This window comes from Melanerpes formicivorus, unplaced genomic scaffold (genome assembly GCF_026170545.1).
Source record: "Melanerpes formicivorus ecotype bairdi unplaced genomic scaffold, bMelFor1.0.p_v2 SCAF_6, whole genome shotgun sequence".
NCBI lineage: Eukaryota > Metazoa > Chordata > Aves > Piciformes > Picidae > Melanerpes > Melanerpes formicivorus.
The window spans coordinates 24,736,925-24,751,360 of NW_027142358.1; the positions used below are offsets into that span (position 1 = coordinate 24,736,925).

Sequence of the window (14,436 nt, forward strand, 5' to 3'; positions counted from 1 at the left end):
GAATCGAATGAAGCTGGAGGTGGGGAGATTCAGGCTGGATGTGAGGAGGAGGTTCTTCACCATGAGAGTGGTGAAACCCTGGAATGGGTTGTCCAGGGAGATGGTCAAGGCCCCGTCCCTGGAGGTGTTTAAGAGCAGGCTGGATGAGGCTCTGGCCAGGCTGATCTAGTGTGGGGTGTCCCTGCCCATGGCAGGGGGGTTGGAACTCGGTGATCCTTGTGGTCCCTTCCAACCCTGAATGATACTATGATACTATGACTCAAAATCCCAGTGATTCAGAGAAAGACACTTCCACCTGTTCCTTAAAACTGTTAAACACTTGCAACTTAGACTCCAGCCTTTTTTTCATGATCATTAGATGTAAACAGAGGACATATATGTGTGCACACACAAATAAATATTATATTTAGACATGAAAGCAACAGGAGACAAAATTTACCATACCTACAGGCTTTTTACTGTATCAACAGATATATGTCATAATATAAATTGTTTACTTAAATTTAACTGCAGATTCTGGCAGGCAGTAAAATAATAGACTTCAACATTTAAAAATGCAGTACATTGAATTGCAAATTCCTCAGCTTTTTCTAGACAGTATTTCTAAAGGTTTCATTTTGCTTTCATGCTACAGGACATTAATCCTATCAGAGTGCCAGGATCTGCGTATTTTAATCTAATCAACAGCGCCAGACAGTATGAATGGCAGAGATACCAGTAGTAACGTTTTTAGTCTTAACCACACCAGAATACAGCCTGAAGCTCTACTGCCCTTGCACTTGTAAAATCAAAATAGGAAATGCTGTTTTATACAATTGCCTGCACCGACCACATAATTGGAAACCCTTTTCTCCAGTGGTTCATAAAGGTTTTACACAGACCCTGGGGCACACATTTCCAGGGCATGATTCTCAATGCTGCCTTCCAATCATCTAGAATAGGGATTTGGTCACAGTGCTTTGCTTTCCTACCCACATACCTACATGCCTTCCAACAGAAACCTGAGAACAAGATGGCACATGCTCTGTTCCCATCTCATTGTGATGTACAATCAAGACACAGTCAGAATGGTGCTCACTAAGACCAAGAGCTGGGAAGCACTCCTGCACTTCATAATTAGCTGCAGCCTCATGAACTGACACATTATCACAGAAGATCTCTGTATTGGCAGCACATAATCTTTTAGCTTGGAAAATACCTTTAGTTACAATTGAAATTGGTGATACTATCTTCCCAAATGATATACTCTCTTCCTGCAGTCTTCTGCTTCATTGTTTTTCAAACTGATCCTATAGACAGCAGTGTCCTCTATTATGTGACCATGGCATATGTCTAAAATAGTTGCATCCCATAACATAAACCATGTCACTGTTTTGTAACAGAACTGTGCACGACCACGTAACACAGCATCATAGCGTATACACAGAGTGTGTCAAGGCTGCAAACACAATTTCAGTTCTGTTATTCTCTAACTTTTAAGAACTTGAACTGCAATGTAAATGGGGCCCTTACAAAGCCTCATTATCTGTCTGCTGAAGGTTTATTCTCTTGTTGGAGCAAAGGGAAGTGGTAGATGGAGAAGAGGCATAACACAACCCCGAGAGAGGAGACATTTCATCTAATTGTGCTGCAGAAATCCCCTTGACTGTCAGGAACTTCTATCTAAACAGGACTCCACAACCCGAGTTAAGAAATGATGCACCAGTTTTAATACTCATTGTACAGCAGTATTATGATATCATTGTTGAATAGCTCACTTTACCATCTTAGATATGTCTGATGTCTTCCAGCTGAAGAGACTGAATTGTGCATCTTATGCTCCTCTCTTGAATATACCAGAACTTGCCTCTCTTCTTAACTACCTCAACATACATGCTACAATTTATGCCTGATTTCTCCTTTTTCTTATATCCTGTTTGTATCCTTCCCATTTCTGGCTCCCATTCTCTCTCTCTCTAGACACTTTCACTAGGCATAAGGGATGCATTTCACTGCCAGAGGTTACTTGTGTAAGGTAACTTGGGAACTAATGGCAGCATAAAAACAGTTCTCTGATTGAGAAACAAAACTATCAAGCAGCCAAAAATATTTTCATGATTTGATGCCTGTTCATTGCAGGTCACATAAATACAGACAGGAATGAATAGTGTATGTTCTTTTTTTTCCACTCCTGTTGAATTATGTAAACACAGTGGATTCTTAGGTTTGAAGTACTGCAAAAACATTTGAGATGACGCCATGCTTGATGTCTCTTGATACGGGCAAACATTCCAACCAAAACCAGTTTTATGTCTTCCTGTCTTTTCTAGGTAGACAGATTTTTAAGTACATTATATATTACTGTCAAAGCAAGGCAACAGAACAGAAATCAGTGTCAACTCCTAATGTGTTTAAACACATTTTCAAAAAAAAAGGGCTCAGCTTTTACATGGGAATCAAACTATGTTTTCCTGAGAGTGCTGCTTCCCTTGGTATTTGTCACAGTACTTGCAGAAGTTAAGGGGAAAAAATAAAAAGAAGTAATGTTGAAAGTTCTCAGATTTTCTCATCAAAATGTCAGAAAAGAAGATAAAACTAGGCAAGTTATTCAAACTCTTTTCACTGTTCTGTCTGTTTTGCCACTTCATCACCATGTCAGTTCACTCTTGTTCACATAAAGTCAGTTCTGTCTGGCAATATTTGAACTGATTAAGAAAGCTGAAACAAAATTCTTATATTTTCTCTCAGTAAAATAGAGTAAATACCAGTCAAATGTAAGATAGTAGAAATTTGTTTAAACTGACAGCTAGGATTTAGACTTCTGAGTTCATGAAGTTGAATCTTGTATGAGAGAATTTTTCAGACTTGCCCGAAAGATCCTTAATAGCAATTTTTTCACTGCCCAACTATAATATTTGCAACCACTGAATACATAGAAGTTCTGGGAGCTCCACAGATAATTCTTTGTATTAAGTACAGACTATGAAAGGCCAGAGAATCCTGTTACATAAACAACTGTCATAAACAACAGAAAACATTTATAGAATAGTACAGTTGTATTTCTGCAGTCCGTACAGGGACATGCCAATGCAGGTTTCCTTTTTGAGTATTAGGAAAAGATAAATGGACACTACTCACCATTTTCTGAAGAAGATTGCCTTGCAAAATCAAAGTTATTCAGGGGTATTTAACCACTGCTCAACAGCCCTTAAAGTTGTAGCATGCACAAACCATGAACCTGATTCTCTGAGTTTGTCTTTCATCTGCTCAGAACAGATGCGGTGAGGCCAGTGTGCCCAAGTGGAAAGCTGCTGCCTCATCAGTTACAAGTCTCCCAACACTGCTACTTTAACTAAGAACTCCAATAAAAGTCTTCCATAACTTAAAAAACATTGAACTGCATGGTGTTATCATAACTGGATAACATGCCCAGGGAGATTAGAGACCATATGGTGAATCACTAGTGCATAACTGGTGAGTTAGGTAAGAGAACTGCAGGATTCACTTGAACTGTGGCATACGAAGTGAAGTTTACACCACTACAGAGAGAATATAGCTTAGAAATCAGACTTACCATTCTTGGTCAAATACTGGACATTCTTCATCACTCCTTCAGTATAAGCCCCTGGCTCATAATTATCCATCTCACCCGAAACAATATGAGCCACTCTCGAAGCACGGCCTCGGATTGCGCCTGCTGCACGATCTAAATCATCTGCACTTTGCTCTCTCAGGGCAATGATGCACTTGTTTACATCCTCAAGAATATGGCTTTCTGCAAACAAACCAACAGTTCTTGTGAATGTGTTCAAGACAAAGATTGAAGCATTAAAGGAAGGGGCTGATGTAGACAGCATGCAGGAGAAAGGACTAACAAATACCCGCTTCTGCTGTCACAGTCATGTCTAAGCTGAAGCAGTATAGGCCACCATTACATTTGGATTAATGTTATCCAAGTGTTAGCAGAGATATTACAGAAGCTTGTAGTGCGACCACACTTTAAGGGTCTTCATGTGAAGAATACCTTGTCTTTTAACTGTTTAGCAAAGATAACAACTAAAGGTATTAGTCCTGTGTAAAGACAAGGTTCTCTGGTGTCTACCAAGTCAAAACTGTGGTTTTCCATTATGGAGACAAGTGGTTGGTTATCTTGTGTGATACAAATCGCAATTAAATAAAAAAAAAATACTACATGTGGCCTAATGGGAATGTTGCATGAATGGAACACATGGAAAACTCCCAGCTTCCAAACCCTTCCAAGAGATGTTAAACCTGGCACTTTCATGGAGAAATAAAAATCACACTTGAGGCCAGGTGCTCAACAGAAATGCAATTAGATGTGTATGTTGTGGATTGAGATCCCAACTAGCTGGTTCCTTCCAAACTGGTAAGACTACTTTTAAGTCATTCTAGAATCTAACAATCAAAGCCTATAACATCATCAGGGAGCATAAATTAGGATGTGTATCTTCCAGATACTGTTTCAAAGAAGAAAAAGATGGATGTGGATTTTGCTAACTGTATGTAGTCCATCCACCTCAGACTAGATGTGCAACATTACAAAAGATACGCAACACCTTTCCTTGCAACATCCATGCATTGTCATATGTACAGGGTCAATTGAGAAATTGACAAATGCCATTCTTACATCAAAAACTCAAAAGCTCTTGTCATCATAACAGGACATACAGACAATAATAAGTGTATTCAGTAAGCATAAATGACCTTATCCCCACCGGCTGGTGCTACTAAACAGTAGCCTTTTTGAATATCCATAGCCAACATGCAGTCTCTCACCATATTCTGAAGCTCTTCTCAGATGAGGTACTTCAGAATCAGTAAAATCTTGCTTACCTTAACTTTCCCAAGGCACAAACAAGCTTGTAAATTTACCTTAATTGAAGGTAAATTTACTTATCTAATCAAAAAGGAAACAAATCAGCACTGATCACAGTTCAGATGAGATTGTTCTAACCTGTATCCTTCTTACAGACACTTTGTTCTCTTATACAAAATGAATTAGGTGAAGTTTTCATTGTCATCAAAGTATCCTACTTTCCAAGCAGAAAAGGAAGATAAGGATTCACAGAACAGTTTGGGTTAGAAGGGACCTTCAAGACCACATAGTTCCAACCCCTGTGCCATGGGCAGGAACACCTTCCACTGGATCAGGTTGCTCAAGGCCTCATCCTACTCGGCCTTGAACACCTCTAGGGAGGGAGCGTTCACAACCTCCCTGGACAACTTATCCCAGTGTCTCACCACCCTTACTGTAAAGAATTTCTTCCTAATCTCCAGTCTAAATTTCCCCTCAAGATTCAATCCATTCTCTCTCCTACCACTACAAGCCCTTGTAAAAAATGTCCCTTCCTGGTTTTCTTGTAGGCCCTGTTCAGGTACTGGATGGCTGCTCTAAGGTTTCCCTGGCCGCCTTTTCTCCAGTTGAACAGCCTCAGCTCTCCCAGTTTGTCCCCAGAGGGGAGGTGCACCAGCCTCCTCTGCACCCACTCCAGAATTTCAACCTCCCTCTTATGCTGGGGTCACCAGGATTGAATGCAGTCCACCAGGTGGCGTTTCATGAGAACAGAGGGGCAGAATCCCCTCCCTTGTGGTTGATGATGTAATGAGTTTAGTGTCTAGCATAAGAGCCAATTGTAACAGTGGATTGATAAAAGTTTAAAGAAACTGTCAGATGGACACAGTCACTGTGGCAATTATAATGGGCTGTGCACTGTACCTTCTGACTTTCCTTGGGGATCTTGGCGTTAGTCATACTGGCCAAAAATCATATCTCAGCTGAGTTAACTATTGGCTAATAAAGCTATCTTTGACAAAGCCATGCTGCAGACTGTCTCTGGACAAAATGGTCTTCCATTGCATGTCATCTGAAGGAAGAGGTGATGCCCTCCCACTGCACTTGGCACTGGTAAGGCCAAGCACTTCAGTATTACAGCTTCTCTGCTCAGTTCAAGAATACTGTGTACCAAACAGAGACATTACAGAGAAAAAAATAAGAAGAATAATTATCAGAAATGTAGGTAATATAGTATATGAAGAAGCATTAGCAAACTCCATTTGTTTAGTCTCCTCAAGACAAGACGGAAATGAAAACATACTTTTCTGCACGCTTTAAACCATAAAATCAGCTGTAGAAACATATGCAGTGATAGTTTAGCCTGAACAAAACAGTTTCCATCTTCTACCATCTGTTGGTATGATAAAATGGGAAACAAAGAAACTGTTTATAAAAAGCAACATTCCTTTCAGAACAGGGCAATACCTGGACATGCTACCTCACAGTGCTTATATTATATACCTTATAGTGGCCATTGGAATGGGCTGCCCAGGGAGGTGGTGGAGTCACCATCACTGGAGGCGTTTAAGAAGAGACTGTTCAGAGAATATTGAAGACTAAATCTTCACAAGCAATCTTATGATTTTACTAGCACTTGGGGCTCTTTTAATACACTATCTACATTCTACAAGACAGTGTGTCTTTGTCATTATTCAAAAAAGAAATCACTGGTAATCACTTAATGTTTGAAGACCCTGGCAACATCAACAGAAAAAATTTAGAATTAATAAAAAAGTGGAGAAAAATATTTACTCACAACAAGGGTCATATTAACCAAATACATTTTAACTGAGAAAGCTAGACTACAAGGCCAGGAGACTAGGCAGCATGAAAGTCAAAACCCCCCTTCTGTCTCAGACAGACAGTCCAGACAGACTGTTCCGTCAATGCCCTGGTATTTGTGTTAGCATTCTCATGGTACGTGTACAGGGCTTACATCTGATCACAAATGCAGCCTAAAACCACCACACTGACAAGTGCCCACACACCTCTCCTCTTCCACAGCAAGTAGCACTTCAATGAATCTGCATTATACACCCAGCTTTGCTGAACTGCTCCAAAAAGTGCCTCCATCAGATCAATACATTTAGACCTAATGCAATATGTGCTTCCAAACAGATCCAAGAAGCCATGAATAAATCAGTGTACTTCCCTCACATGCTATACCATTTCTCAGAAATTTAGGTTTTAGTGAACAAGGCATGCATGAAGAACTCTGCCAGATAACCTTAACTCTGCATTAACAGGTTAATTGCTCCTTCACGTGTTCACTGAAGTGTGAGTCTGGTGAATGAGAGATAACAGTGAAAATTAAATATGTGAGGATCTAAAGCAGGGGGGGAGGGAGGGGAAGGAGACAGAGAATTAAAAAGAAGAAAATTAAAAATCACTGCAAGTATAATGAGGTTCACCAGAAGAACAAACAACTGCTCAGAGATGTGGTAAAAACCTCTGTTCTTAGTCTGAATACAGTGTGGGACAAGCATTGAGCAGTAGAGTGTACTAGACCCTGAGGTCCCTTCCAGCTGGAATGATTTTATGATTCTGTGATATTAAGGGGAAAAAAAACGGTTAAGAGCTGCCAGGCAAAAAGAGCATGGGCTAAGGCTGACTTACCCAAGCTCCACAAATTACTGCAATGCCTCTTCTGCATCAACAAGCCCTTCCCAGACTTAGTCATAAAATTTTCACAATATTTGCCACTGTCAGCTTCAACTTAAGACTTTTCTTCTTGGTTTGCTATCTTACATGTAATAATTACTTTTCCCTCTTCCTTGTAGCTACTGACTAATGGAGAATATTTGTCTTACAAAAATCACACTGTATTTTCCTTAGTATTTGGTATTCAGTCATAAAATAAATAGAACATTCCCTCACAAAAATCCCCATCAGGAGACAGTTTCCCTTTCTGTCATCTTTACAAACCTCAGGTAAAAATTCTAGAAGGCTTCTCTTTCCAGTAGATAAATTACAAAAGGGGACTTTTCTTTGGAAGCTGAGTGTTATTTTTCTTCTTTTATTTCTTCATTCCCATCAACTTCCAAGCACTCTGCTAGAACTGTCAGGGGAAGAACTCGTAACTACAGAAGAGGACTCTCCTTCAGCATACGGGCAGAAGACTGTCAAACACAGAATGCTCCACAAACCTTTGTTTGGTATTTTGTGCCCCACTTGCCCCTTTTGAAGGCAGAGCTGCTTACACTGCTGATGAGTTAAAGCTGATAAAGACTACAATTCATTTCATTAAATATATATATAAATTTTAAAGTTGTATTCTCAGTGCTATGAAAAGTAGAGATTCAATTTTCCATATCATTTGCTCTACCAAAAAGAGAAAAGCTGAAGTCTGTAGTTTTATTGCCTTAGGTGAAATATGAGTTGGCCTTAACAGGACATAAATAAATTTGTTTTCTGCCCTTCTGTGGCTGGGAAATGGAAAATTTATTGTTGCTTTTAAAATTCTGCATTCCAAATCCAAATCTAGTTAAAATATTATCTAGCTTCATTAAAATATATCTTTAAAAAAACCAGAAAGGCCTTGGTAAATTATAAATCCTTGAGTCTAAAATGCCAAAAGTAACAGATTACGTTTATGTTGGGAATTGTATGGAGTTTTTCATTTAGCTCCAGTCTTATCCCATTGCAAACTAAAGTCTTTTGAACAATCAAATAGCCATCCAGATTACAGCAAAACAGTTCATAGTAAATACCTTAAAAATCAATGCATAGCAGATAGCCTGGTTAATAATTCCAGGGTAGGTGCTGTAGAATGATGAATTGGAAATCCCCCTACTTTGGACCACAGCCTATATGAAAACTGCAATTACTAAACAATATTCAATGTCTGGTTTTGAATCAGCTGCAGAAGTACATCAATTGACCTTCAAAAGATTTAATGTTGGGAGGGCAGGGAGAATTAACAAACATGAACATCTACTTCCTTATTTCCTTTTTCTAGATTGGTGATGTCTAATTGGAAGCCTTTTGCATCACTTGTTTTATAATGTGTGGAACAAAGCAGACCATATTATGTTAAATGGTAGCTATTTAATTTCTGTCTATAAAATACTGTCAAAAGGTAATAGCCATCTGCCACTCTAAATTGTTCAAGTGAAAACACTGACTTGATGAAAATATTATCTTGTAACTGTTTTATATCTGTTGTAGTGAACATCTGACAAACACCTAAGAATTCTGGCTTGTATAACAGCCAACCCACAGATAGGACAAATGATAACAGATGGAAAACATTTAATTGACAAGAGCTAATTTGGGGTAGAAACTCCAAAGTCTCCCTTCATAAAATGATAAATTGTAAGCTGTGAATTTGCCAGTTTTCCTGGTGGAAGGATTCTACACATCTGTGAATTGCACTGTTTACTATTGAAAATCTTCACCTCTCAAAGTGTCAAACTTGCAGAAAGAGAAGTTGCCTTTTCATTAGATGAGTTTTTCCAGCTGGTGTATTTCTAGTGGGGGAAAGGAGGAGTGTTGTTTGGCTGGGGCATTTTGTGGGGTTTGGAGGGGCAAAGGTTTGGGGGTTTGTTTGTTTATTTTAAAGGGTTTTTCACACCATAATGCACAATGTTTCTGGAACCAAATTTAACATATCTGCTGAACTCCCTGAGCACAGAAGTGCAACCCATTACTTCAATTTGGCAAATTCCTTGATTTTGTACTTTCCCCCCTGATTTTTAAAAATTCTCATTTTTGTAGGTAACAGGCACCTGTCCCATCCAAATGCTGGAGCTTCCTAAGGGTAGCTTCCGGTCATCATGAAACCTCACTAATGACCTACTACTTGCTATCAAGTTCACAAGAGGGGATATTAAGGGAACCCATCACATCCAACTGTCAGTTTTTGGTCATCTTGTGCATGTTTGCATCTGTTCTATCACGTTTCATTTTTAAAGAAAACAGGGGTTGACATGCTGCACAATAGCCTAGCTGGCTAAATTTCAACTATAAAAGCACACACCAGAAGTTTCAGAACTACAATACAACTGGAATCTGCTTTACTAGATGAAGATTTTGTATCATATTCTAGAATCAGAAACATTGTCATCATGTACAACAGTGGTGTCACTTTAAACTCTCAGTGCCACTGATCATAAATTTTCCCTTATCATTTGATTATGCTTACTTGGGTAACATTTTTTGAACACTTGTCTGTGTTTCCAGTAGGCCTCATTACAAAAAGCAAGCAAATCAATTCCAGCAAAACTGCACAAAACCATTAAAAGCTAGTGCCACAGCTGCAGCTGGAAAGCTATTAGCAACCAAGCTGTTCGAAAATAAACACACAAAAGATTAATCTCAATCTGCATCAAACCTATGCATCTTGGACCATGCTCCAAAGGCTGTCAAATCTGAACTCAGCCAAGTTTGTAAAACTTGTCATCAGAAATGAATTTCACAGGTAGCTAGGTCTCAGCAACAACTTACTGAAATTCAGCAAGAAGTGTGCAAGAATTCAACAGAAAATTTCAGTTTGTGGATGGAAACTTTAAATAACCTGAATGAGTAAGTCCCTGCTGAGTTCCAGCACTTTGCTCTTACATCCAACCTACTTATTGAACGACTTTCCACACCTGATTTGCTCTTATCCTCTACAGCTCTGCAAGTTGTTCATGACTAAAATATTTCCATAACCTTAGTAACAGGTACAGAAATCTGGAATTAGGAAACTTGTTTTGGATGTTTGAACTTGACAACTAAGAATTGAAGACAGCTCTCACAGTACCAAGTGATCAGTCTACAAAACAGATTGCTCTCAATATAGTCAAATTAACGTGTAGAGTGAAAAACATCCCTACATCACAGAATCACAGGGGTTGGAATCATAGGGGTTGGAAGGGACCTCCAGGGATCATGGAGCGCAACCCCCTGCCAGATCAGAACACCTAGAGCAGGTCTCACATGAACACATCCAGGCAAGTTTTGAATGTCTCCAGAGAAGGAGACCACAACCTCTCTGGGCAGCCTGCTCCAGGTCTCCAGCACCCTCAGAATGAAAAAGTTTTTCCTTCTGTTCATGTGGAATCTCCTGTACTTCAGCTTGCACCTGTTGCCCTTTGTCCTATCACTGAGAAGAGCCTGGCTCCGTCCTCTCGACACTCCTCCTTCACATCTTTATAAACATGAATGAGGTCACCCTTCAGTCTCCTCTCCAAGGAAAAGAGACCCAGTTCCCTTAGCCTTTCCTCATGAGCTCTACTCACTTCATCATCCTTATGGCTCTGCACTGGACTCTTTCAAGCAGTTCCCTGAATTCCTTCTTGAACTGCGGGGCCCAGAACTGGACATAGAGTTCCAGATGTGGCCTCACCAGGACAGAGTACAGGAGGAGGAGAACCTCTCTCGACCTACTAACCCTTCTAATCCACCCCAGGATGTCACTGGCCTTCCGTGAACAGTTCTTGTCCTTAGCTCCATTTAAAGTCATCCACTTCAGTAAACAGCAGGACTAAAATTAGAAAGTCCCACTTCTTTACAACACACATCTCTAAACTGCTGAAGTAACAATTCCATACTGTTATGAAGGCAAAGACAGTAGGGGATATACCTATCAAGGACAAAGTTGTACATTTTTTAGTAAAATATATATACAGCAGTAACAGGGTAAGCAGTACAAGGGTATGGAAGAAAGGTGAATAGGAAAATATACAAAACCAAACTTGAATGACCTTATATTTCCCTGGATGTATGTGGCTTTCAGTCCTTCAGAGAAACATGGATGCAGTAGGGAAAAGATCAGGCCTGACCATGTGGAAGAACCAAGAGACTGGCTGCAGCTGCTGGTCCTCTCAAGCAGGCAAGGCAGAAAAAAAGAGGGCAAATGGCAGCAGTGTTCTCCTTTTTATAGGCTTGCTGAACAGGAAGGGGGAGTGGAATAGACCACCTTTGACCCAGGCGACCCCTCCTCCTGGGAGGGGGAAACCAAGTCCTTCCCTGTTCACCTGGATCAGGTTTCTTTTGCCCCCCCGAGAAAAAGCAGGGCTCTCCCAGCCCTCTGCCCAGCATGGGTGTAACCCTGCACAGTCATTAAACTGATTACCGAAGACAGCTATACCAGCAGATGCAGACTTTGCATATGCAGGGAAACACACATCAAGCCTTTCTTAGTTCTGATCAAGAAGGGAAAAATTCAAAGCCATTTTCTTACACTCCTGGTGAGAATCATGAAGAGGGAGCTTAACTATCTCAGTTTAGAGAATTCATATTTATTCTGAACAATAATATAGCTTGCCCAAATAAACTTGAGATAAATGGTATGGAAACCTCCTGTGTAATTTACCTTCCTTTTTGAATATTGTTTTACCATAACTAAGTGCATGCATGTCTACTTAGATTTTTATATTTATTCTCTTTCAAAAAGCATGGCATGGCATTTCACTATTGCAGGTGCAAAAAGCAGGCATGAAAATATTACATATAATCTTAAGTCTCTGAACATCACCTGGGTTCTTTCCCCACTATCTTCATAGCTATAAGAGTGAATCTGTAACTGGCAATTTTTATGATGCTTTTATTTGTAAACATGCCACATAGACTGGAAAGGCAGTAATAAACTGAAGCAGAACTTTAAACCACTGATGGAAAACTAATTATATCAAGAGAGATAAGAAATTCAGAAATCTGAATCATTCCCTTCCTCCTTGCCCAAGAATTTGCAGTATATTTTACAGATCATTTAAGGTGACTTCACTGTCCAGACTGCCACCTCAATGACTCTTAAGTGTCCACAGCAATTTGAAATCAAAATTGAAAATGTAATGCCAAATCCTTACAGACTGAGGCCTGCCATTAGGATTCATTGTATTTGAATGCTATTCACCAACTGCAGGTTTTTAGCATAACAGAAGATGTAGCAATGTTACAAGGTTAAAAGAAGATTTAGCTCAACTTTTCAAATCGGCACCATTGAACACCTTAGATCCCTTAATGCCAGAGTCCTGACTGATAGGAGCTTTTAAGTAAGCTTAAATAAGCTTTTAAGCTTAACAACAAATAGATAGTACAGGTAAAGGTACATGATAATGTTTTCCTTTGTAAGCAGTAAAAAATATATTCTCCCACCTGTAACTGTTTTCTAAGAGCTTTTGGAGAGTTTTTCTTTGTGTTTTTTAAACAAAAAGCACTTAATAAGAAACATGAAAAAGGTTCTTGTGTGATTGCAGTTTACACAACAGTTCAACAGGAACCAGGACAAAGGCTTCCACTTCCACCAGAAAAAAACCCAACAAAAACACAAGCCTATCCACTATCATCGAAATGGCATTTACCAAGAAGCGCATGGAGGGACTGGTCAAGAAATTGCACTGCTTACCTATTAAATGGGCAGTAAAACCAAGAGATAAGAAGCACCACTGACACTCTGGACAGGCTTAAAGGACTCCCAGAGTGCCCAGCAGCAGAAGCAATTAAGGGCAACCAACAGAATATTGCAAGATTTTGTGATTCAAGCTCACATGTGCACTTATGAAAACAAAGCAGGGTGTCCTAGTACAGGTAAGTGGCATATAAATACAGATACAAGTAGCACAAGATTTCTAAACCAAACCTGCATGTGGTGTTTAAAGGAAGTACACATATGTTGTAACAGTGCATTGGCTTCTGCCTCCTTTGGCAAAGGACAGGAATTTTGGGCAAATACACAGTGGATCTAACTACAATGGTCGAGATCTCTGATGGTCACAGCCCCTGTCTTGTCTGCTTCTGGAGAAGAGGAGGCTCAGGGGGGACCTTATTGCTCTCTACAACTGCCTGGAAGGAGGTTATAGACAGGTGGGAGATGGTCTCTTCTCCCAGGCAACCAGAAACAGAACAAGAGGACCCAGTCTCAAGCTGTGCCAGGGGAAGTTTAGGCTTGAGGTGAGGAGAAAGAGTTACACAGAAAGAGTTATTGGCCATTGGAATGGACTGCCCAGGGAAGTGGTGGAGTCACTGTCCCTGGAGGTGTTCACAAAAGGATTGGATGTGGCACTTGAATCCATGGTTTAGTTAGTCATGAGGTGTTAGGTATTGGGTAATAGGTTGGACTTGATGGTCTCTGAGGTCTTTTCCAACCTTTTTGATGCTATGATTCCACTGTGCCACACTGGCAAGTACACCCAAACTGCCTCCCTGCCCTGAAAAGATGGAATGGGGGAAACAGAGAAGCTGGGATGAAGGGAGCCAGGAGAGAGACCTCACCCTCCCAGACCTGTGGCTCAGTGGATTCACATGGGCCCTTCCCCCAAGCCATATGTCCTGCCAGGCACAGACCCTGTGCAGGGTCAAGTCTGGGAGTGTTTGGGCATGTTTTGGCAGAGAACTGATGGTTATCAGTTTCTGGCCTTTTATTTTTGGCTATTGGACATGCTCTCTGGTGACAATCCAACAAAAATTAGCCTGGCTGGATAAAATAGGTGAGCAGCAGAGCATGAGGTTCTTCTTTCTTGGGTCTTTGTCCCCCACAAATGGTACATTATAAGCAGCAGAAGTTCAGGAACATTTTTCCAATAAAAAGAGACAAAAGAGGAATTCCCACAATCAGCAAGCAGCACTGTGAGTAACTGATAAGTTCTAAAGTCTCTGGGAACTTCCTTCCTTTTGTTAGT

At 40.2% G+C, this 14,436-nt stretch overlaps 1 protein-coding gene across 2 annotated transcripts in view; it reads right to left on the minus strand.

Moving 5' to 3' along the window:
* CTNNA3 (catenin alpha 3) overlaps positions 1–14,436 on the minus strand; it is a 414,270-nt gene that overhangs the window by 79,566 nt on the left and 320,268 nt on the right. For both annotated transcript variants that reach the window (XM_068140126.1, XM_068140124.1), the window contains exon 12: positions 3,554–3,754. In XM_068140126.1, coding sequence (XP_067996227.1) covers positions 3,554–3,754 — 201 coding nt within the window. The remainder of the gene's footprint in view (positions 1–3,553; positions 3,755–14,436) is intronic.